The sequence below is a fragment of the Epargyreus clarus genome, unplaced genomic scaffold (assembly GCF_041222505.1).
Source record: "Epargyreus clarus isolate Ecla_fem2 unplaced genomic scaffold, WU_Ecla_fem_2.2 ptg000018l, whole genome shotgun sequence".
Taxonomy (NCBI): Eukaryota; Metazoa; Arthropoda; class Insecta; order Lepidoptera; family Hesperiidae; genus Epargyreus; species Epargyreus clarus.
Genome location: NW_027332226.1, coordinates 1,746,753 through 1,772,157, shown reverse-complemented (window position 1 = coordinate 1,772,157; position 25,405 = coordinate 1,746,753). Strand labels below are relative to the sequence as shown.

Genomic DNA, 25,405 nt, shown 5'->3' with positions numbered 1-25,405 from the left:
CATCCCCCATAAATTCGTTGCCAAGTACTACTAATTACTAAGTTACCACTCCCTTCAAACCAGAACTCAGCAGCGCTTTACACTGTAGGCAGAAAAAGGTGTTACTATTCTAATATGCAGCTATTCTGAACTGAAAGTGGTGATAAGATAAATACGCGATTTTGTCTTTTTGATGTAAGCTACAAAAATATTATGGAAGGTGTAGTAAACATTTGGCACGAGTAAGTATTGCAATATCCGGCCACGTGATAGCTGTGATTACTTTTTGATTTTACTATTTGGCTTCATACCAAGTCATTTGGAAAAATCCGCATTTTTATCTGGGAATATTGTTGTAACTATGTTTTTTTATATAGCACACGAGCAGACGGTCAACCTGATGGTAAATGGCTAGTGCCGCCCATGGACATCTGTAATTAATCTCAGATAGGTTTAGATTCCTACCTGAGATCGGCCAAAAATGCGCCGCTACCCCTGAGGACTAAGCTGTTCCAGCTGTTCCAGCTTAGTCCTCAGGAAAGATATATGTCTCCCTTACCACACCCTCCAAACCACAACACAGCAGCGCTTAACACTACTATTATTTGGTAGAAATGGGTGTGGCGTTGCTACCGCTGGAGTCGAACCACAAAGGGTTCTACCACCTTCAAATGATATTGATTTAGGAATAAAGACGTTCATGGATGACAGTTGTTTCTACTAGCAGGATTACAAGCTCGTTCGTTTAAATTTGGTAAAATCTGCTGCAATTTGATGGTCAGAGGATAGCCAAGTAATCCCTCCTACACTTAATACTTTTGAAATCTAAAAACTAAATTAGATCTTTACATAAGCCGGTACAATGAAAAGCCTTAAAAGGTGTACAGCACAGCCAACTAAAATTAACTAAAATATATGCTTTTCTTTTTTCAGACGACTTTCCAGTAAATGGAGTGGTTATTACAAAATCACGTATCCTTATGTACATACTAGAGTTACTATTTCAAAAAATATCAGCCTATATACTCGATTTTATTCTAATTTTAAAAAGAGAACCAACTAGGTAAGATTAGTATATTTATGTATCAGTATATAATTTTTCCTTGACCTCGATTGTTGTTTCAAATACATTAGCAATTTAATAAATTATCATAATAACAAAAGTCGGCAGCGATAAAAATAATATTTTTTTGTATTATAATAAATAATTCATTTCATTTTATGTTTGTTTGGGTGCACGCAGTTAGCACGCTTAGCACGCACTACGATTTGCACGTTCGTAAGTCTAATAGCGCGCTTCCTGTCACGCGTTTCTACGCCCGCACGCGTGTGCCACACGCACACATGAATAACCTCGCCACAGTGCCTTTGCGACACGTATGAGTGTGTGTATGACACAATAGGATGCAAGTAGCATGTGTGCGGCATGTGTGTGGAACGCGCGTGCGTGCGTAAACACGCGCGACATTAATCCTCAAAATATAACACGCATAAGGTTAACCGCATTCGGTTTTTCTTTCGGTCTCGATGAGCGAGCAATGAAATCAATGCCACAACACATAATGTTCGCCAGAAATCCATGATGGCACAGAAATAATCATAAGTATAGAAAAGTATAGTAAACTCGGGATCTCTTGATCGAGGGGTCCGAGATTCAAATCCCAGGATTCAAACTTCTAATTTTTCAAAGTTATTTGCGTATTAAAAATTAATTATCAGTTGCTTAAACTGTGAAGGAAAACATCGTGAGGAATACCCGAGAAATCATAAAAAAAAATTTCAAAAGTATGTCAAAACTACCAATTCGCATTTGGCCAGCGCGGTGGACTATGACCTTATCCTTCTCATTCTGAGAGGAGACCCGTGCCCAGCAGTGGGACAGTAGTGAGTTGATGATGATGATGATGACTGAAATAAAATTAAGCCAAAAGCCAACCACATCGCGTGTTCGCGTGTTCGTATGCATTTTTGCTATATTCCGCTTGCGTTTAACCGCAGTGCGTGCTAAGCCTTCGTAAAAGTAACATAAGAACCATGTTAGCCACCCTCATTTAAAATAAATATTATATTTCTTTCCCAATTAAGATGAATCCACCGACATCTCATACATTAAAATCTATTAAGCCGTTTGGACTGTAAGGAAAGCCAAAGAATGAGACGTGCAAACATTTATTCGAAAAATATTACCCTCTTTCCGACACTGATTAAAACTGATTTACAGATACGTTAAAATGCAGCAGAAATTGTCAGAATATCTACATATAATGAGGTTCTTCACATCACGTTCATGGCTGATAATGTGTACACGTCTCCGAGACCTCGATGGAGACTTGGATCAAACGGATAGACAGAAGTTTCCCGTCATTCCCACAGGAATTCGTTCTAGCGAGTTCATATCAGCTTTCGTTGACGGTGTTTTCAAATATCTCGTATGAGGAAGAAAATAACTAAAGTTAATAATTTATCTTGTAAAAATTTGCACAAAGCAAATTAATTCAGATCAAAGCCAATCAAATTAGGTTAATTCCGATGAGATTAAATCAGATCGAACCAAATCAGATCAGAGCAAATTGAAACAAGTCAAATCATATCAAACTTCAAAAAAGTCTTATAAATCGGCAGGAATGAAATTTAGCTACTAATAGTTACCCTTCCGAGTTTTCCGACCCCTAAGCTAGTGATATACATATATCACTCCTTTAGCTCAGTAGCTCACTTTAGCTCAGTAGCTCTGTAACGATATAAGCGACATTTTTATCAGTATTTCAGAGAATCAGATCAAAATGGTTTGACAACATTTTTGATTCTTATAAATAATTCATACAACACTGGCAAGAAATTATATATGAATTTCACAGCCAACGCTATTTGTATATCCGTGTTTTCATATTCTTAGCAAAAAAAAAAGAAATTTTAATTAAGTGTTTACTACGTAACCGTAACTGTTATGTATATCAATCAATGCATTTGACTCAAATTATACTCACTCAGTCAGTCGCTCATTTGACTCATCACTCATACTCGCGAGCGAGTATAACACTGTTGAGTTGAAGAACTTGAGTTGACTTATATCCGGAATCGTATGGACCTATGAACTCAACCATGTGACGCGGATATAAAAATATAATTCAAAATCGTCGGAGTTGACGAGTGATTAGCTCTTTGGTGAAGATATATCTTTTATATCACTCACTCGCGAGCTACTCAATTCTACCCTAAGCGCGCCCAATGTTATGCTTGTGCTTAATATTTAACCGAAATCGAAAATACCAATTTTGGACCATAAATATTGTGGAGCACATATTTAGTAATAGAGAAATCAAACCAAAAACGTATTGTGTTGATGTATATTTTATTTTTAATTAAATGTACATTCTTAATAAATAATGTTTTTAATCAATATGTTTTGATTTCCTACAATATAATTCCCTATACCTTGTAAGAGAGATAAAAAGATAAAGAAAATAAATGTGTTAATAACATTTATTTTCTTTATTTGTTTTTTATAATATTGTATCTCTGTATTCCGTGATAAGAGGTTCTTGCCACACATATCTTTAACCTACTCTATATAGAACTACTACCACCTGACACCAACAACTGTCTGTTGAAGATCTGTTGCCCCTCTTCTCCGACTAAGGTTACTTCATAATTAAAGCACACTGCCAATAAGTAAATCCATAATCCATTCATAAGTAAATCCACAGCCTGCCACACACACCAAGGAACTGCTTCTAGAAATAGATGTGGCGATGGTATCATCATTCAAACCATACTGGTTCTACTCGTACCACCTTTTGAACTCTAAGGTATAGTACTACATGTTAAATCTTTCTCCCATAACTACTGCTACACGCTACTACAATTCGTATTGAAGAAGGAAAATAAGCGTCAGTGGCCAATTCAGACTTTATTAACTGAAAAATATTTACAATTATAATTAAACTTATAGAAAATTAAATATAATAAAATAAACTATAAGTAAATATAAAACAACTTATTTACAAATATACAAAAATGAAAAACAAAAATATAAAAACAAAAACACTACCATAAAAAATTGTCACCATCACTGTCTTTGGGCAAGGTTCCCAAGACGATGGCAGCATTTCTGATGTTCTCAAATCACCAATAATATAATACCAAAAAATACATTTATAGACTAAGACGAAATTAATATTGTATGATATTAATTTTGTGAGACCTATATAAAATAGATTAATTATTTAAACGTTTCTTATCATTTAAATACAAAATTTCATCCAAATTGTTACAGGCTGTTCCAAAAAAAAATGAAAAGTTTAAGTAAATATTAATACAATAATATTTTGGTTACTTTTTAATAATCAAGCTGTAATGATTCACAAATTCACTAAAGAAAGAAACTAAGTATAATATTAATTATTTTTTATGTCAAGTAAGTACTTCCGTATCCCGTGAAAGTAAGTGGGGATAAACTCCTCCCAGTTGATGTACTTAGCTTCGCAGGCGAATGTGCGTCGGTCAGTTGGCGATAGACTTTTAGAGAGAGCAGACGTGTTCACCGACTTCATCGTCCACGTGCGCGATGTGAACGGTTCCAGTGCTTTTCTGACTCCAGTTACTCTTGATTGCATTTTAATATATCTGTTTTAATTAAAATAACATGTTTTAACCTGAGACAAATATAAGTAACTGTTCTTAGTAACAAAAATAATCACATAGACTTTAAGAATCATTGGGGATTTAGTACAGAGTAATACAAATAAAGTAATATTTTAGATAAGTAATATTTTAGATATAGTAATATTTTAGATATTAAAACTTACTTTTGTTTTTTTCCCAAAAAAATCAATATGCAGTCACCAATATAGGCGGGCAATATTTCTAGAATAAATACTACGATGGCCATTATCCACCTCGACCTGATGAAAAATACTCCTGGTAGCGGTAACTCATCTGTAACAGAATCATTTACGTTTAAACTTTCATTGGTTTCCTCGTCAGCTTCTGGGTAGTTTTGCAAGTCACTGCAATGGTTTGCGGTAGAATAACGTGCGAGGAGTCATGCTTATTAAACTTATTCAATTAACGTACATTATAGGTACGTATTGCTTCGCAATTCCAAAAGTTTGTGTATATCCCACAATAGTAGTATTGTGTATAGTTTGTGTATTATAGTCCGCGCCAAACTGCTAGTCCGCTCTGAAGTTGTTGCGAGCGGATATAATCATACAATTTGCTATGGCGACGCGATTCATTTCTATATTCTGAGAGGACTAGCAGCTTTACGCGGATTATACAAAGTCTCCGCTGCCTGTCCGTCTGTCTCATGGCTCTATCTCTTGGACCGTAATAGAGAGTCACTTTAATTTTATTGTGTGTTTAATTTTAACAGTAGCCACTATAATAACAAATACGAAAAATAGATGGGAGTCGCCATAAAACAAAACGCTATTTCTCAGCGTTTTTCGCTTTATCTATTGAACGGTAATACGTGGACGGTTAAAAGTTACACAACGCACTTTCTTTTTTTTATTTTATAATATAGGAGTAGCAGACGAGCATGCAGTCCACCTGATGGAAAGTGACTACTGCCGCCCATGGACATCTGTCATCAACCCCAGGTAGGATTAGATATTCCTACCTAAGGTCAGCCACAGATGCGCCGCTGCCCCTGAGGAGTAAGCTGGAACGCCACGGAAAAGTCTGTCTCCCTTACCACACCCTTCAAAACGGAACAGCAGCGCCTAACACTACTGTTATTAGGCAGAAATGTGGCGGCGAGGCGTGGCGGTGGTGCCGCCGGAGTCGCACCACAAAGGGTTCTACCACCTTCAAAATGTCTATATGGTGCCGTTGGATTCATCTTAATTGTAGGATTCATATAGGCTATATGTTTAGGCAGTTAATTTTTTATACGATAATCCTTTATATTTCAAGTTGGTGTCTCAAGATTTGCATCGCGTGCAGATTTCTTGAAAGACGACATGTGGTTTGGCGCTGTCATAGCGGCGATGCCTACGGGAAATTTACTGGTAAGAATATATTCTTATATCATCTTAATGTTTTCATCATCAACCTATTATCATCCCACTGCTGGGCACTCTCAGAATGAGAAGTATTATACCATAGTACGTATTTTATTATACGTATTTTTCACATACCTTTAATTTTTTTATAAATCTCTTGGTATGAATGGTTCTTACGATGTTTTTCTTCAGCAAGTGACAATTAATTTCTAATACGCACATAACTTCGTAAAATCAGAGTTGCGTGCCTGGGATTTGAACCTCGGACACTCGATCGATTGGTCGAGTTTCTTAACCACTAGGCTTTTTTTTTTGTTACCGAGGGGGAACCCTTCAAAAGGTACCCGATGCCTTGGGAGCGACACAAGGTTACGTGGGACTCTTACCGCACTAAAACCCAACCGGTGGCCGTCCTCAGCGCTGCGTAGAGCATTTTTGTATGAATCCTCCAAACAAATGTTTGCAGATATGTGCTCCTCGGTGGACTACACCCTATAAAGACACGCATTTACTGGCGAATGGGGCATGTTACTTCCATGGGCAAAAAAGAGGACAGTGGCTGCTTCCTTTGCAGGACATGAGTAAGATTTCATGAGAAATTTATAAATTCACACGAAGGTATAGATAACTGTACATTATTCATTCAAGCCATATATTATATGGTTACCAATAACTGAAGATTGTTCAATTACTTAATTATGTCATTCTTTTCTTCATAAACGTCATAGTTATCTAAATCTTTTACATCACTTTAATCACCTCATTGACTACAAGTACGTATACAAATACGTACTTGTAGTCATCATTATCATTATACTATATGCCGTTATCTTTATTATCGTCAATATCGTCATCAACAATTTCGCCGAATCGTCAAAAAAAATCATTATGTTCTATATAACAACATTTGTTTTATTTTAACTGCTTTCATCATCCTTATGTTCATTATCATTATTATAAAAAATGTTGCGTGCTAATTACTCATCATCATTACTACGTATTCAACATCACCACCATGATAATCGTAATCATTATTATATCTATCATCATCATTATCTTCATCATCATCGTCATTAACAACATATTTGTTGACGCCAATGATGTCCATTTCGATTCCAGATCGCCAAGCCTATATGGTGGATGGTACACGCAAGGAGTATGGCGAATATGGACTCCACCTTAACTTCTACGCGTACGGCCAGGCTGGCATGTCGGCTAAAGTTACTGACAGTAATACTGTTATTATTGGCGCCCCTGGTCTGTTACAGTGGACTGGTAAGAAACCTGTTTCAGTGCCTTTGCGACACAATATAAGTATCAAAAGAAATTGCTGAGTATGCTGGTTATATTTATAAAAAAGGTGCAACCCATCGAACATGATAAGCTGATGTTGTCTGGTCACAAACGCGCATGGACCTATCTTCAGCAGACCTTAGGTTATCTATTACCTATTAGCTATTGACCTCTTATCTAATCTGGGATTGATGACAGATGTTCATGGGCGGCAACAGCCACTTACCATCAGATGGACACGCTCATTTGCTACTTCTGTATTATATAAAAATGCGCAAATTTGTGAACGAATTGTATGATAATTTTTGATGATGTGTTGAGCCTTCTATGTAGAACCAAAATTTAACAGCTACGAGCAAATGGTAAGTCCTGGGGGCCTACCACCATCTTTTAAAAACCATCATAGTTCAGGAAAGCTTTATTTTAATATTGTATCAACATTATTTTGTTTCGTACCATGACCTCCATAAAACAGTATTGTTTTATTTCTGCCGAGTGATGTAAAAGAAAGTCGAAAAATTTGTCGATTCCTTATCCAAGAGGAAACGAGACATCGAAACTAGTGTCATCTCTTTTGCACTGTCTTGATCGTGTTCCGTCATACGAAGTTGAACAAACTGTTACGCGGGTCCCTTCACGAGGGTTTTTAAAAAAGGAAATTTCGAAGACACAAAGAGTTTAATGTTTATTTAATTAATTGAATTATAACAATGAAGTGAAAATACGGAAATTAAAAGACGTGTGGCCGAATTGAATGATTAGATCTGACTCCCCGAGTGAGAGCCCACCTGCCCTTTTATATATTAGATAATGTATGTGCAGCACTAGACACTGCACTCTAGCTTACATAGGCCGGGCGTAACAACCCCCCGCTTAAGTGAAAACTTACACGGTCGAAGCGTGAAGTTTTCCACAGAAAAGAAAAGAAAAATGGAAATTAATTATCAACTCTTAATCGCGGTCTGAGTTCGATTTCTTCAGGGCTTGATTCGCGAGGATTTGAAGCATTAGAATTTACTTTAAATTTACGAGAAAAGACCACGCATCTTTTATAACAAAAGTAGTATATAAGAAAAATTACAAAAAGTATCCCAAACAAATAAGTAGAAATAGAATAAGGAGTTAGAACAGGAATAGAGTCATTTTCTGAATTTAGTTTCTGTATAGTTTTTAACAAATCATCAGATTTTACATCAATTTGACTTAATCTATGAAAATCTAAATTAGGAAGCTTGGTAACAATTTTATTGAAGTTTAACTTCTTAAATTTATCAAAATTACAACATGAATCATTTATTAAATTGAAATCTGAATGGAAGTGACTAATTTTATACATAGGATGTTTCTTAGTTAGTAATTTTACATTTCCACAATATCCAATACAATCTGGTTTTAAAGTTAAAATACCTGTTCCTGAAATAGTAAATTCTTTAACATCACTTCGGCATTCTACACTTAATTTTGAAGGTTCAGATTGGGTAAACACCCATCGATTGTTATCTAATGACTGCCAAATATTAGTATGACCATATAAAAAGTTAGTTTTACATTGTTTTGGCAGTATTGTTAACACTTTCGTTAATATTTCTGTTTCACAAATAGGATAATCTTGTACATTAAATTCATTAAGATCTTTACAAATATAAATATCGGAATTAATATTTTTACAATTAGAAATATCATTTAAAGTTATATATTTGGATTTATCCTGATTCAGAGCTACAAAAGCAGTTGTAGGAATAATTAATGCATAAGACTTAGAATTAACATCATCATGCGGTACAGGAATTGGAACATTCTTATATAAATCATATTTATTTATCTGAACAAGAGGAATCTTAAGGATAAACATTAATTTATTATCTATGATGTATGTTATTATTTCAGAAAGATTAATTAATACATTTATGTTATCTAATTCCAAGTTTACAACAAATTCTGTGTATTTAGGTAAATATTTTACATTGTTTACCAAATCAGTATATAAATCTCGAGGTTTTACAATTGACGGATGCAGAGTATTCGTTTTAGCAAATAATATAGAATTAACAATATCTTCTAATTTATATGATAAACTTAACATAGTAGACTGAAGAACGCTAAATGCACTATGAATAGTAGATTTTAACATAATTGAATTAGAAATAAGCGTTAAATTATTCACATATGAAGATAGATTTTCAAGCATAGTATTTAATTGCTTCTCATTTTTGTTTATCTCGGAAATAGAATTATTAAAATTAGTAATAGCAGATTTAGAAAACATAATATTATCTTTTACCAGATCTAACAGTTTTTGATTACCATGTTTTAAGGTTTGGATAGCGTTATCGTATTTAATAGCGTCGTCTTCGTCCATTGTGCCGAATACGTGTTTGAAAATTGTACCGACACCGGAAATCCATGCGGATCTCTTTGATCTAGCAGGAATTAAATGGGAAATAGAATAGTAATCTCTAGTGATCTCATTATACATTGAAACCAGCGGTTGAAAGGAATTTTGACATTCGTAATTTTTTAATGCATCAGTCTGAGTACAAAGATACTGCGCGGAATCGAGAGCGTTTTTAATGTTATCAACATGAGATTTTATGTAATTTATTTCTATTGGCATTAAAATATGCATATAATCGCTAATTAATTTAACAGAACCTGAGGGATTGAAATAAATTCCTGGACTCTTCGTTATTTGTTCGACGAATTCTTCATATTTGAAACCGTGACAATGTAATGCCAGGCTGAAATAGGATAGAAAAATAATAAGGAAACAGCAAAAGGTAAGTAAGAAGAATAGAATTTACTTACAATGACTAATACGAAAAAGTAGCTTAAAACTTAAAATCAATATAAGATAGTTAATATTCGGTTTTAACAAACCTTTAAAATGATATAGTAAAATAATAGTAGAATATAAAAGTCAACCTATATTTTAAAGGTTGAATAATGTTTTCCTTTTAAGGAAAAAACGATTAAAATGACATTGTTAATAATGAACAATGTAAAGAAACAGTGTAATAAAAAATTAATGATTATACCTTAATTAAAGTGTATAAATTGAAATAGCAAAAGAAATAGCAGTGTATAATTTGTGTAAAAAAAATAGAATTGTATAAGAAATGAAATTGTATAAATTGTATAATTTGAAATTGTATAAGAAATAGAATTGTATAATTAGAACTTGTATAATTAGAATTTGTATATATTGAAATTGTATAATATTTAGTCTACATTAATAGCGCCAGTGTTAACACTTGCTCGTTTGACTTGATCGTAATGGTGTCTGACGTGACGTCTATTAATGAGAAGGGATAGTGTATTATTTCCATGAATTTTGACTACCTTGAATGGACCTTTCCAAACAGGAGACAGTGACTTACCCTGCCTTGGATGATTTTTAAGGTACACGAAGTCACCAACTTTATAGCGTACAGCACGAGTGCGGGAATCATAATAATTTTTAGAGATGTCCTTGGATCTACGAATGTTCTCAAGGGCTTTGTTATGAGAATAGTTTAATCTATTCTGGAGCATCTTTACATACTCCGGATAGGTTGTACCAGGTGTTTCATCAAAGAGAGAGTTTGGAATAAATGGTTTGTGACCAAATATTAACTCATAAGGAGTATAATGGGTCGTGAAATGGACGGCTGTGTTGTATGCTAACATTGCCGTATAAACATAACGAGGCCAATCAGTTTGGTCATCATTGACATATGACTTTAGGTATTCCTTAAGAGTGGAATGACTCCTCTCTAGGGCACCTTGGGTCTGAGGATGATAAGGAGACGACCAAAGTTGTTTAATTTTTAAGAATTCACAAGTTTTCTTAAATAATTCTGACGTGAAGTTAGTGCCTTGGTCTGTAAGGATCATTTTCGGTATTCCAAAGACCGAGATAAAATGAAGAAGGCACTCACTGGTTTCCTCGGCTGTAGTGCTGCGAATAGGGTAGGCCATGGAGAATTTAGTTAGGTCATCCTGTAAGGTCAATATGAATCTGAGTTTAGCTGGTCCTGATTCTGGAAGGGGCCCTACGATATCGAGACTTACACGTTCACAAGGTGTAGTCGAAGTGCTAGTGATTTGCATAGGGGCGCGATTAGTCCTTCTAAGGGCTTTATTTTGTTGACAAAGTTCGCAACGTTTAACGTAGGATTCTATATCACTTCGCATTCCTTTCCAATAAAACCTCTCTTTTATTCTGTTATACATTCTGCCCATGCCTACATGACCAGCGATGGGTATGTCGTGATTTTCTTTTAGAATTTTAGGAATTTCCCTCGGAGTTGGGTAAATAATAGTATTTCTATATATTTTAATAATGATATCAGTATTATGGAAAAGGAAATTAAGAATATTATAGATTTTAGCATACGAGGGTTTTACGAAAGGATCTCTGAAGTCGGAAATAGCAATTTCTTTGCATGAATCATGCAAAATGATTAATAACTCATTACGGAGTTGTTTTAAGGATTCGAATAAATCTGGATATGGCACATCATCAAAGTGATGGACTTTACTAAAAAGGAAATAGTAAGATTTAGAACTTGTTTCTAGTTTCAGAAACGAATGCAGTCTCCTTTCTCTATTAAGGAATTCTGCGGTATCACTTTGATTAGCAAGGACTTCTTCAACGTAAGGATTTGATTCATCAAGATCAATAGAAGTAGGTAGAATAATGATTTTAGAATCTGTCGTCAATAAGCTATTCGTATATTCATGAATAGTAGTATTAAATTTAGCTCTAGGATTCGACATAGCTTTTAGGAATTCTGAATAAGAATTATCAGAGACATTTGGGCTTGGTATATCCAAAGGTAAGTTATTATTAGGACTAGTAGAAGGATTTAGAATATTATCAGAAATAGGAGGAGATGGAGTTGGAGTATTATTAAGGTGAGTATTAGGGTTAGATAAGTTTTCATTTTCAGGAATAGCAGGAGGACTTAGAAGTTCATCGAGTGTTGGTAAGTCCAAAGGAGGTGATTCATTATTAGATTCAGCGACGTTTTCAGGAATAGTATCAAGATTAGGTGAACTAGAAGGTAAGTTAACGTTTTCAGGACTAGGAGGACGAATTGGGAGTTCACCAAGTTCTTGGAGAGGATCTAAGAAAGGTAAGTTCCAATCATTAGGATTTAGCGGGCTATTCAGGAGTTCCATATCGACATGTTCAAGATTCGGAGGATCTTGAGAAGTAGAAGGAAGAGTCGATGGAGACGATTCAGCGGGATTTTGCATATTATTAGGATTAATAATAGGATTAGCACCAGTTCCGATTATATTTACAGGAACAGAAGAATCAGAGGGATAACGAGATAAGGCATCTGCTACAGAGTTAAGTTTGCCTTTTCTGTATATAATCTCATACTCGTATTCTTCGAGCTTGAGTCGCCAACGAATGAGACGGGATCCAGGGTCTTTACATTTAAAGAGCCATTGCAGAGGCTTGTGATCAGTAAGAATAGAGAACCGGTTACCATAAAGGTAAGGGCGGAATGTTTTAGTACCGAAAATTATCGCAAGACATTCTTTTTCTGTGACGCTATAATTGCACTCAGCTTTATTGAGGGTGCGAGAAGCGAAGGCTATAGGGCGGTCTTGTCCTATTGTGCCCTGGGATAGAATGGCGGATATAGCATAATTTGAGGCGTCACAGGTAAGTATGAAGGGTTGAGTGAAATCTGGATATGCTAGTATTGGCGAAGAAATAAGTTTATTCTTTAGGGATTCAAAGGATAACTGTTGGGTATTCTCCCATTTAAAAGGAACATCTTTCTTTAATAAACTTGTTAAGGGTCTCGCTAATTTTGAAAAGTCTTGAATGAAACGTCTATAGTAAGAGACGAGACCTAAAAATGATTTAATGTCCTTGGGCGACTTAGGAATTGGAAATTTTATAACTGCTTCTATCTTTTCAGGATTTGGTTTGACACCTTCTTCGGTGATGATGTGACCAAGATAGGCTACTTCTCTTCTAAGGAATTCGCATTTTTCTGGTTGTAATTTAAGATTAAATTCTCTTAACCTTTCGAAAACACATTTAAGATTTTGAATAGCAGATTTTAGATCAAAACCGTAAAGAACTATATCATCTAGATATACGAAACAGCGGGTGCCTTGCAGGCCTGATAGAGCGGTATTCATTAACCGTTGGAAAGTAGAAGGGGCATTTTTAAGCCCAAAAGGCATGCGAGTAAATTGGTAATGACCATGAGGAACAGAGAAAGCGGTTTTAGGTTTATCTTCTTCTTCGACAGGAATTTGATGGAAACCAGAAGAAAGATCTAATGTGGAAAAATATTTACTGGAGCCTAATTGATCAAGGATTTCGTTAATATGAGGAATAGGATAAGTGTCACCTATGGTGATGTCATTGAGCTGGCGAAAATCAATAACAATTCGCCACTTCTTCTCCCCAGAAGCATCTAGTTTCTTGGGGACTACCCAAATAGGGGCAGACCATGGTGATTTGGAAGGCTCAATTATGCCTTGGTCTAACATTTTATTTATTTGTTTTTGGACTTCAGCTTTATGAACTTCAGGAAAGCGATAGGACTTTACGTGAATAGGATTCTCAGAAGTAGTTTTAATAGAATGTTTTATAGCATCAGTGTGAGTTAGGTTGTCATCAGGAAGATGGAATATATCAGAAAAAGAGGAACAGAGGTCATAAAGAGCATCAATCTCTTCAGAATTTAGATGTGTGACTCGTAGTTGTTTTAGGACTTCTCGAGTTCGATGATAACTATTAGAATATTGGACATTGTTTACAGGATATTGAATTTTATCATCGTTATTAATAATATTGGAAGATTGAGAGTCATCACACGGAATAAGAGTTACATTTAAATTAGAATTAAGCGATATAGCGGATTCAGCAGTATTAACTACTGTAAGGTTAACCCTATTATTGGTTTTTACCTTAACGAGACAATTCGCAATTAAAAGATCTTTGAATTGATTTTGATTTAGCACGAGTCCTTCTTTAATATCAGGATTGGAAACAGAGCATTCGATAACCATTTCGGTTCTTGCAGGAATAGTATAAGTAGGCTCATTGAACAGAAGTTTAATGTTTGTTTTATCGATTCTCAATCGATTTTGATTATAGTCTATATTACAACCGAATAGATTTAGTAAATCTGTGCCGATTATACCATCATATGGAAGATCAATATCATCTATAACATGAAATTTGTGTGATATAGTTTTATTAGAAATATCGCAGATTTTTAATTTTAATGGAAAGTGTCCAGATGTTTTTGTAGTACATTTTACAGGATCTATACCTTTTAAATTTATTCTTTCTTTAGTTAGTTTCGGCGGATTTTGAATAGAACAGGATTTAATTAAGCTAACAACGGATCCAGAGTCTATTAATAAGGATAATGGAATATCAGACACAGAGGAATAAACAAGAATATGTGGAAGAAGAATTTTCTGAGGATTAGTTTTAATTTCGTATACTTTGTTTTCTGTTTCAGGTTCAGGAGCGGATACGGCGGATACGGCGGACTCAGAGGATACGGCGGACTCAGAGGACACAGCGGATTCAGAGGATACAGTGGATACGGCGGATACAGCGGATTCAGAGGTTACGGCGGATTCAGCGGATACAGAGGATACAGCGTTTGCAGTCGGTGCTGCAGATACAGTGGATACAGCAATTGCAGACGGGGCTGCAGATATAGTGGATACAGCGGTTGCAGACGGTGCTGCAGATACAGTGGATACAGCGATTGCAGACGATGCTGCAGATACAGTGGATACAGCGATTGCAGACGGGGCTGCAGATACAGTGGATACAGAGGTTGCAGACGGTGCTGCAGATACAGTGGATACAGCGATTGCAGACGATGCTGCAGATACAGTGGATACAGCGATTGCAGACGGGGCTGCAGATACAGTGGATACAGAGGATACAGCGGATGCAGTCGGTACTGCGGATACAGCGGATGCAGTCGGTACTGCGGATACAGCGGATACAGCGGATGCAGTCGGTACTGCGGATACAGCGGATACAGCGGATTTACAGGCGTCGATTTTAAGATTAGACTGGTGTCTCGCACGACACCGACGCGAGACTTGATTTAGTTTTTTGGAATGTCGACTTCGTCACGGCCATAGTCGTTTGTCTCATCTTCAGCCACAAAGTTAACACGCGGTTGTGGTCTGTATGAACTGGTTGATGGACGATTACGGTTATTAAAATATTCCCGTTTGCGGCATTGGTCAATAGTGTGACCTATATTTTTGCAATACCTACAAATTAATTTTTGATTGTTATTATTGTTATTCTGAAATTTGGAAACGGGAGGCCGTCGGAACGAAGTTTGTTCTGAACCTCTTGATTGTTGTTGCTGCTGTCGATTGAACGTAGATTGCATTATGCGTTCTTCACCTATGGCGATGCTTATTGCCTGTCCTAAGTTTTTGGGTGATTTACACCGCAAAATTAATGATAAATTGGGCTTAAGACCCATAATGAAATGATGTAGGGCTAGGTCTTCCATGGCCGCGTTGCGACCTAACACTTCAGAATGTTTATAATTTGACAAAGAAATTTCAGTTAACAATTGTGATAGACAGGTTTCAATTTTAAGTGAATATTGACTTACCGATTCATGCTGGCCTTGCCTGCTCTCTTGTAAATTAGTAAGTAGGTGGGAATAATGTTTCCTATCGGAAAACTGAGATTTTAGAAAATCCCTTAATTGGTCCCAGTTTTGGAATTCTTTAATTGAGCAGGCAAGCTCAGCCTTTCCTTCAAGTTGGCATAATATATATTTTAATAGAATTGGTTTCTGCACATCTGACGCTAGTTCGATTGCGTTGTTGCAATTTATTATGAAGGAATTGAGACATTCCCGATTGCCATCATATGGCTTAATGAATTTGAACAGTGTGTTTACGTCCATATCGAATTTATTTTTTGAACGAGTGACTCTAGGTAAGATAGGAGACTTTTCACTTTCAGCAGTATTTTCAGAATTATCTGTTTGAAGTTCACTTTTTGACATACTATGATGTTACGAATGAATAGTATATTTTTTGGCAACAACGAAATCGAAAGAAAAAACAAAATTATACACACACATACAAGTACACAATAGGATTTAGTTAAAGACTTACAGGAACACGGCGATAAGGCGTACTTGCATGGCGACGCGATGTCTAGATGTTGACACAGCGGAATTCGGTGTTATCTGAACCGAACGTAGTCTAGGAGACGGTGACGGGAACAGAGACGATTTAGTATGCGGTATTACGTTTTTCTTTCCAGGAACAGCGGCGACGACTTCTAGCAGAGAACGGCGTAGAACAGCACGGAACAGCGGAGAACGACGGAGAACAGCGGAGAACAGCAGAGAACGGCGTAGAACAGCACGGAACAGCGGAGAACAGCAGAGAACAGCGGAGAACGGCGTAGAACAGCACGGAACAGCGGAGAACGACGGAGAACAGCGGAGAACAGCAGAGAACAGCGGAGACACGATGTTGTAGAGATTCAGCGGAGAACAATGGAGTCAGAAGATACAGAGAGGATATCCGTGGCCACAACGATATGGAATGTCACTTTGTTTCCACTTCACTTTTGTTCACTTTTACACTTTCACTTTCGCGGAGACGAACCCGGGGATAGATTTGATATCCCTTTACGCTGCCACCAATGTTACGCGGGTCCCTTCACGAGGGTTTTTAAAAAAGGAAATTTCGAAGACACAAAGAGTTTAATGTTTATTTAATTAATTGAATTATAACAATGAAGTGAAAATACGGAAATTAAAAGACGTGTGGCCGAATTGAATGATTAGATCTGACTCCCCGAGTGAGAGCCCACCTGCCCTTTTATATATTAGATAATGTATGTGCAGCACTAGACACTGCACTCTAGCTTACATAGGCCGGGCGTAACAATCCGCAAAAATGGCTCTGTTCACCCCTTTACTATCCGTTACAACTAAGGCAGTCGCTCCAAACCAGTTGTCTATCCATCCACTCATAGGCTCGTCCTTGCATGAGACGACTGAAAATATTATAAGTTTACTAGCTGACCCGACAAACGTTGTGTTGCCATATAAATAAAAAAAAATGTTAAGGGTGAACAACCCTTATCACTTAGAGGTATTAAAATAGATAGTAGCCGATTTTCAGACCTACTGAATATATGCATATAAAATTTGGTGTAAATCGGTAAAGCCGTTTCGGTGGAGTACGGTAACTAACATTGTGACAAGAGAATTCTATCTATAAGATTATTACAAAAGTACTAGTAACAAAGGACCAAGCAGTTTCTAATGGAAAAAAGGCCCATGGTCTTCTGTGATTAAACCCTGATAAGATTGAAGTCCTCCCTAAGCTCGACCACAGATGCGATGCTCACCCTGAATACTAAGTTGGGACGCTTTTAATAAGTATCTTTCCACGTCCTTTAAACTAGAACAAAACAGCAGTTAACACAGTTGTTGATAATCAGAAATAGGTGTGAGAGTGGTTCCTTGGAGTTGAGCCACAAAAGGTTCTACCTCCTTCAAATTACTATTAAGTATCAGCTTAAAATAACATATAATTAACTCACAGAGTGCGTATACAATATACAACTTACTTATCGATGGCCGTACAATCACCGTTGGGATACCTGTTTGTTCATTAAACTTTACCACCAAATTTTCAGCAAGCGCTTTTGTGAAAGTGTATGTGTTTATTGATCCATCTGCAAACACATGAAATTAGAACATTTGACAGACAAACATCTACTAGTGTTCACCTGTACCCTTAGTAGTCGCTTTTAAGTTTTTAAAAAAAAATTGTGTGTGTATTGTGGTAATGTCTAATTTTCTTAATTTTTATAAATTACAGGAATTAAATCAATTTAGAGGAGATCTTATGAATTATGGACATGGGTATCAAATTAAAAATATAAGTTAGGAATCAAACTACTTTGTAACAATGTGCTACGATTATGTAAAACGAATCTCGGATATCTGCAAAGTACCGCCTGATACAATTAACTTAATAAAAAGCTTTTTCCAGAAGAATATAAAAACAAACTGACGTTACTAAAATGAAGATGGCAGGAATTTATACTCTGTTAATTTAGAAACCAATTAATATCAACTCTTTATGTTGCACTACTGGTACTTACTAAGGATTTTTCTTGTCTGTTCCTCAGAAAATGTCGTGTGTTCCAGTATAGCACCTGTGTCGCTGAGTGGTATTGGAGGAGGGTACACCACCTCCTCCACCACTTGGATGGATGGATTTGAAAACGCCGTAGATACGTATAGAAAGAGCTGAAAATACGAAAAAATGGATTTTTTAACATATCTAAATTATGGCTAATTAACACCAGCGTTTGAAGCAAAAGTCCGCGGTCGACTAGTTGTTTGTAGTGTTACTAAAAATGGTCGCGAAATTTTAAAGTGGTTGGTAAAATTGTAAGTAAATTACTCTACTAGTATTTTTTATACTAGTGTGGAGTGTGTGGAGTTTTTTATACTGCAGCGACATAACATTTTTTTCGCTGATCTGAGAAGGATCTTTATTTTCGCCGACATCTTTTAGAAACATATTATAGCAAAATTATATTTTTAGTCAAACGGCAAAATATGCTAGATGATAATTAATGGCAAGACAAAAAATGTGTTAAACGGCCCATTCTTATGAAAAGGTCTTGTTATGAAAACCCTTCGTCTAAGCCAAGTTGAGCTAAGTTCTGACATTCTGAAAGTCTATGCTACTTGTGAAACAAATTACAAAGGACACCTCATATGATAAAATCTGAAATGTTGCTTGGGTTGCAAGGCGTACCAAAGAGTGCGCAAGCACGCTTTTTTTCAACGACTGCGGAAGATAATTTTTCCCTTCGCAGTCGGTGAAAAAAATATATAGAGTAAGTGGTGGTTCGAAGTTGGTAGAACTCATTGTTGTTCGACTCAGGCGGCACCACCGCTACATCTATTGTTTGCTTACCAATAGTGCCAAGCGCCGCTGTGTTCTGGTTTGAAGAGTGTGGTACTGGAGACATAATTTTTCGAGGCGTGCCAGCTTAGTCCTGAGGGGTAGCGGCGCATCTGTCGCCGACTTCAGGTAGGAATACCTTATTCTATCTGGAGTTTATTACAGATGGCCATGAGAGGCAGTAGCCACTTACCATCAGGTGTACTGCATGCTCATCTGCTACTTCTATATTATAAAAAAAAGTAAATAAATAGTACTAATTCATGAAATGCTGTGGGGTATTCTAGTATATCTTTATTTTATTTCTTACCGGTATTTTCTTCATCTTGATAACTAAATCTAAGACCCGTCTCGTACCTTCTAAGTTCACATTAATGGCAACTTGTAGGGGTTCATTGAATTTGATTGTTGCGGCAAAATGGAAAACTAACGACACCTAAAAACAATAGTATTCAAGTTATAGATAATATTAATGAGGCGACTTCTCGCTACACGTCAAGAAATGGCCCCAGGAGTATTCTGAATCACGCTATCAAAGATTTTTATACGTCTTGTACATATACAAGCTCCGAACTGAGACTGGTGGAGCATGGCTGCTCCCCGATCACGATCACCTAACCCTGTGGGAGATCTCCCTTTGCCAAATTAATAATAACGGTTTCTACTCTTATAGCCCCACAGTAGGATTTTTTTCGGTCGAGTGTGGCATGAACAAACAATATATTGTATATATCACAAATTGTGGGTAGTATTAAAACTACGAAGGAAAGAGATTTGAAGGTAGAACCTTTTGTGATTCGACTTCGGAAGCTCTACCGCCACACCTATTTCTGCCTGATAACAGCATTTCTAAGCGCAAGCAGCATTTTTAACATTTTAAGGGTATCAATGGAAATATATTCCGAAGCGTTCTAACGTAGTTCTCTGGGATAACAACGCACCTGGCTAACGTCAGGTAGGAGTCTAATCTTATCTTGGGTAGATAGATTATAGATGTCCATGAGTGACAATAGGCACTAACCATCACGGACTACTTCTCCTGTATTCAAAAATAATCAAAAGGTTAAAATCCAGACTGATGAAGTCGCCGGGAAAAATTTGTTAAATCAGAATACTTGAAGAGACTAACATTTTCCAGCAATAGCTCCTCATCTTCTTGTTTGATCCCAAGATTAAGTTCAGATATGTCGCCAACGAGTGGTATTACTTTCTCTAAGTCTTGTGGTCTGTCTCTACGTAATCTTTCAAAGAGCTGTAAACATAATGAAGTATACTTCAGAACTACACTTTGACAAATTCAAATTTACCTTTAGTAAAAATCAATGTTTACCAATTTTACTTTCGAAGTTCGAAAATTGACAATTTTAGCCTATATAAATTGTGAAATTTGAAAATTCTACTGTCAAGAATAAGACCCCATTTATATCAGTATCCTTAGTATGAGTTTTTTAGTTTTTTACAAAAATGACTGTTTTTGTATTTCAATACCTTAATTCGCAAATCAGCCAACTCCACTTTTTGTTTTTTTTTTTTTATTTATTTTGATTTCGTTCAACGACATTTACTATCAAAATAAATAAAAAAAACATTTTGACAAAAAGTGGAGTTGGTTGATTTGTGAATTAAGGTATCGATTCGTTTACGTATTTATTATTCAGCGCTATTAAGTTAATAAACACAGCACATCAACACAAAATTAATACTACTAACTAATGAAGCTGCAGTTATTTCTAAGCCCCAACACCAATTATAATGATTTAGTTCCTCTAGTGCTCACTGGCGGCGCTGCTACTTTATGATTGTCTGTGCTCATATTTTTTTGACAACTTCACTTTTGAAACTTACGCGCAATAAACGGTTTTTGTTCAATCTCTTTTCGGTGTTAATTATTACTATTCCAAGAAGCGCCCCAACGAACTGTATCAGAACTGATTGGAAATATATATATAATACAAAAACAGACATTTTTGTAAAAACGTAAAAACTCGTATTAAGGGTACAGTGCCGTGATTAATGGTATCAACAACTTATTTAATAAAGTTCAAGCAAACTATGTCTACACGCTACTCAGGATGCTACTATGAATTTACTTTATCTTTGGATTCAAAGTTATGTCGTTTAAATCCAATCATTAACAAGTAATTAATTAAAAAAATCAAAAACCCGACTGAACCAAAAAGTAGAATTTCCAAAAGCAGAAAGCCAAATACAAAGTTTCGTAGTAGGTGTCTGCTTCAAAAACAAAAGATGTTCAAACAATATTATCCTATTTTATCCTCGTAGTGCTCATTTACGCTATATAAAGGACCTATGTGTAAAATTCCAGCACGCTTAAGTTCAGCGGTTTCCCTTTGGTTGTGTTGCCATATAAATAAAAAATGTTAAGGGTGAACAACCCTTATCACTTAGGGGTAAAAAAATAGATAGTGGCCGATTCTCAGACCTATTGAATATGTATATAAAATTTGGTGAAAATCGGTGAAGCCGTTTCGGAGGAGTACGGTAACTAACACGAGAATTTTATATATAAGATATATTATATAATGTATGTGTAATTTCCTCTTAAATTCCTTTATTTTGACACCCTACTCGATAGGTTCGGTTAACTTTTTTTAAAACGTGTTACTATTTCGTGACAAAATCTACCATTTACGGTCTATAAAATATATAACTTCAGTAAATCAAAGTTTCGGTCATTATTTTACCTCGTTAGAGGTAGAATTTCATTATTTTTATCCAACAAGCCTAATACAAAATTTCATAGTGTTTGCTTCAACATTGACGATTGTTCAAATGAACTTTTAACCCTTATTTTACCCTTTACGGGGTTGATTTTTCGGAGGGGGATAAATAAGTGCGTCCTTGTTCCTATCCAGAAAGCCAAATACAATATTTTATAGTAGTTGCTTCAAAATTAAAGGAATTCAAAAAAACGGTTTTCCCTTATTTTACCCTCTTAAGGGAAGAATTTCCAAAAGGCAATGTGCAAAATTTCAGAACTGTAAGGTCCTTGGTTTGGGCTTTACGTTGATTTCTGAAAAATGAAAAAGTCATTTATTTAGTCAGTCAGTTAGTCACCTTGCTGTTTTATATATATACAAATATGTTTTTATAATCTCCGTTTAATTTCCTTTCATTTGATACCCTACTCGATAGGTTCGGTTAACTTTTTTTTTAAATGTGTTTCTATTTCACGCCAAAAATCCGCCATTTTGTTTTTTTTTTACTAATACCTATCTAAGGATACTCGGGTCATTGAGACAAATATAATGACATCTTAATTGTTGAAATTCATCCAGCCGTTTGTTAGATCGGATCAAATAAAGAAACACAAACATACAAGATACGCGCGAAAAACATAACCCTTCCTTGACAGTCGGGTAAAAATATGATTTTTCATTGTTTTTCGTTCAATCTACAAATGTAAAATACATACAACAAGAATCAGTTTACAAAATAATTCACGAAAAAAACACGGGAATATCATAAATATTTAAATTATTTTCAGATTTTTCTGCGGAAGTGACTCCCCTTATTGAATCACCATAGTTATATAACAATAGATTTCATTGAACTGTACACGTCATTAACTAACTATTGTTCGGTTTACAAAAATATTTTACATTTCTCATTTTTTACAAAATTTATGTCATTGATTTTTTATGGGATATGCTTTACACATTTCAAAGTTGAATATAGACAAAAACATAAAGGTGTGGTGGTTGTGGGCCCGCTTTTGAACTTTGGAAAACTTTACAATATTATTTAAAAAGCAACGTAAAATAACTACTTAAAACTTGTTATACAATTAGCAGACAGGTTTTTGAATCGGGCAGAATCGGGCTCCCTGAGAGTACGAATTCAACCACTACGCTATCACTCATCATCATCATTAACCCATTACTGTCCCACTGCTGGGCACCGGTCTTCTCTCTGAATGGCCAAGTGCGAATTGATAGAATTCGCATACCTTCACGGTTTAAACAAGAAATAATTAATTTCTATTACGCATGTAAATTGAAAAATCAGAGGTATGTCTGGTATTTAAGTTCCATCAATCAAGAGGCCAAGTTTCTTTACCACTAGGGATTCAACCATTTAAAAAAGAAATAAAGAAACAACATGTCTATCAACACACACATTAATATGTTGTGAATATACTCGTAGAATACTAAAACAACATACAGGGCAATCCAGCATATTTTTAAATTTCTCCTCCGCGCTGATTTTCTCTGTCTCCCGTATTAAAACATAAACTTTTTCAATTTTCGGACATCTGTACAGAATTTTCTCCACGAATACCTAAAAATCGAAGAAAGACTCTTTATTTGCTTTACTGAATATGTTGGGGCTACGGAGCGGACATTGTCAATTTTCACACAAAAACTTTCATCCCACTTCATACACACCATCTCCGTTCGATTTCCGTTGTTCATTTTAAGAACAACCTTTTACCAATTGGTAATAAGTCGTGGATGAGTCTTTACCGCTCCATACCGGTCTATCACTACTAACAAATAGGGAGCAGGGAAATTAATGAAATAACTAATGCTAATAATTTCTGTAGGTACTTTGTCAACCGTAAAAGTCTGTTTAACGCAATAGTGCGTTATTTCAAATACCCTTCGTATTTGAAATAACGCACTATTTTTAGGTATAAGGTTTACCTTTCCCAAAAACCCTGTGCAACCAGTAACGAAAATGGATTTTCCCTCGTACATATCGCTAATAGGTTGGTACCGCCCTCCGTCCAGTTGGTTGGAGTTCATTTTATACCTGAAATATACATTTCTATAATAATATAGGAGAAGTAGACGAGCATGCAGTCCACCTGATGATAAGTAGCTACTGCCGCCCATGAACATTTGTTATCAACCCCAGATAGGATTAGATATTTCTACCTGAGGACGGCCACAGATGCGCCGCTTCCCCTGAATACTAAGTTGGAATGCCTCGGTAAAGTATGTTTCCCTTACCACACCCTTCAAACCAGAAGACAGCAGCGTTTAACACTGCTGTTATGAGGCAGAAATAGGTGTGGCCGTAATGCCGCCGGAGTCGAACCACAATGGGTTCTACCACCTTCAAAATGCGAGTATATTAGGTACTTTCAATGGACTTACCTTCAAATTAATTTAAACCCAGATGCCAAGACAAAGACTATAACTGACTATGAAACTAAGATACTCGTATTTATAAATATGTCTTAACGTTGAAATATTGACGTGATTAAATTTATAAACCACAGTAATTGGCCAAGTGCAAGTCAAACTCGCACACGGAGGGTTCCGTACCACATTTTTTTTGTTCAGGTATTTGTTATTTTAACAACCATAAAAGTACATAAGTTGTGAAAATTTGAACTGTCTACCTATAACTGTTCAACAGTTAGTTCGAAAAATATCGGTTTTGTGTATCTTGACACCTTTTTCAAATGGAACTTTTTTATTTGTAGTATTTGTTGTTATAGCGGCCACCGTTACACATTCTCTGTAAAAAAAACAAGTATTTATTACGGTTCCAGAGATAAAGCCCTGTGATAAACGGACAGACAGCGGAGTCTTAGTAATAGGGGTTTTATGGGTACGGAACCCTAAAAACGTATTTTACATGTCAAGCTTTAGTTGCATATAATTAATTACACTGTGACATAATTAATCACTGGAGAAACAATGTTCAACCACCAACGGTAACTTTGTAAGAATGTAACATTTTACATTACCATGTGATTAATTGAAGATAATCAATAGCAAATTACTTTTGAACAATTTTATTAAGTATACAGGTTTCAATTGGATCTTGATAACCAAATCTATAATATAAAGATAGAACCCTCTGTGGTTCGACTCCGACGGCACCACCGTCACACCTATTTCTGCCTCATAACAGCAGTGTTAACGCTGCTGTGTTCTGGTTTAAAGGGTTTGATAAGGAAGACATACTTTTCCGAGGCGTTCCATCTTAGTCCTCAGAGGTAACGGCACATCTGTGGCCGACCTTAGCTAGGAATAAGGGGCTCTACCACTTTCAAAATTCTGCGACTATATTAGTTACTTTTGATGGACTTACCTTCAAATAAATTCAAAGGCAGACTGACTGACTATGAAAGAAAGAAAGAAAGAAATATTTACTCGTATTTGTAAAAAATATTAAAACAT

General features: G+C 35.9%; 1 protein-coding gene and 2 long non-coding RNA genes across 3 annotated transcripts in view; 1 reads left to right on the top strand and 2 right to left on the bottom strand.

The window, feature by feature from the left end:
• Window positions 1-4,236: 4,236 nt before the first annotated feature.
• LOC140749484 (putative fatty acyl-CoA reductase CG5065) overlaps window positions 4,237-25,405 on the bottom strand; it is a 126,373-nt gene continuing 105,204 nt past the window's right edge. Inside the window, exons 10-11 of the mRNA XM_073082548.1 lie at window positions 4,788-4,917; window positions 4,237-4,605 (exon numbers count right to left, since the gene is read on the bottom strand). Of these exons, the coding sequence (XP_072938649.1) occupies window positions 4,377-4,605; window positions 4,788-4,917 (359 nt within the window). The 3' untranslated portion in view covers window positions 4,237-4,376. The remainder of the gene's footprint in view (window positions 4,606-4,787; window positions 4,918-25,405) is intronic.
• LOC140749486 (uncharacterized) lies at window positions 5,902-7,261 on the top strand. The gene is made up of 3 exons (XR_012103103.1): window positions 5,902-5,996; window positions 6,457-6,571; window positions 7,110-7,261. It is a non-coding gene; the product is annotated as an uncharacterized LOC140749486 (long non-coding RNA).
• On the bottom strand, window positions 23,409-24,406 carry LOC140749487 (uncharacterized). Its single transcript, XR_012103104.1, has 3 exons — window positions 24,371-24,406; window positions 23,967-24,023; window positions 23,409-23,549 (listed from the first exon to the last, which is right to left on the bottom strand). It is a non-coding gene; the product is annotated as an uncharacterized LOC140749487 (long non-coding RNA).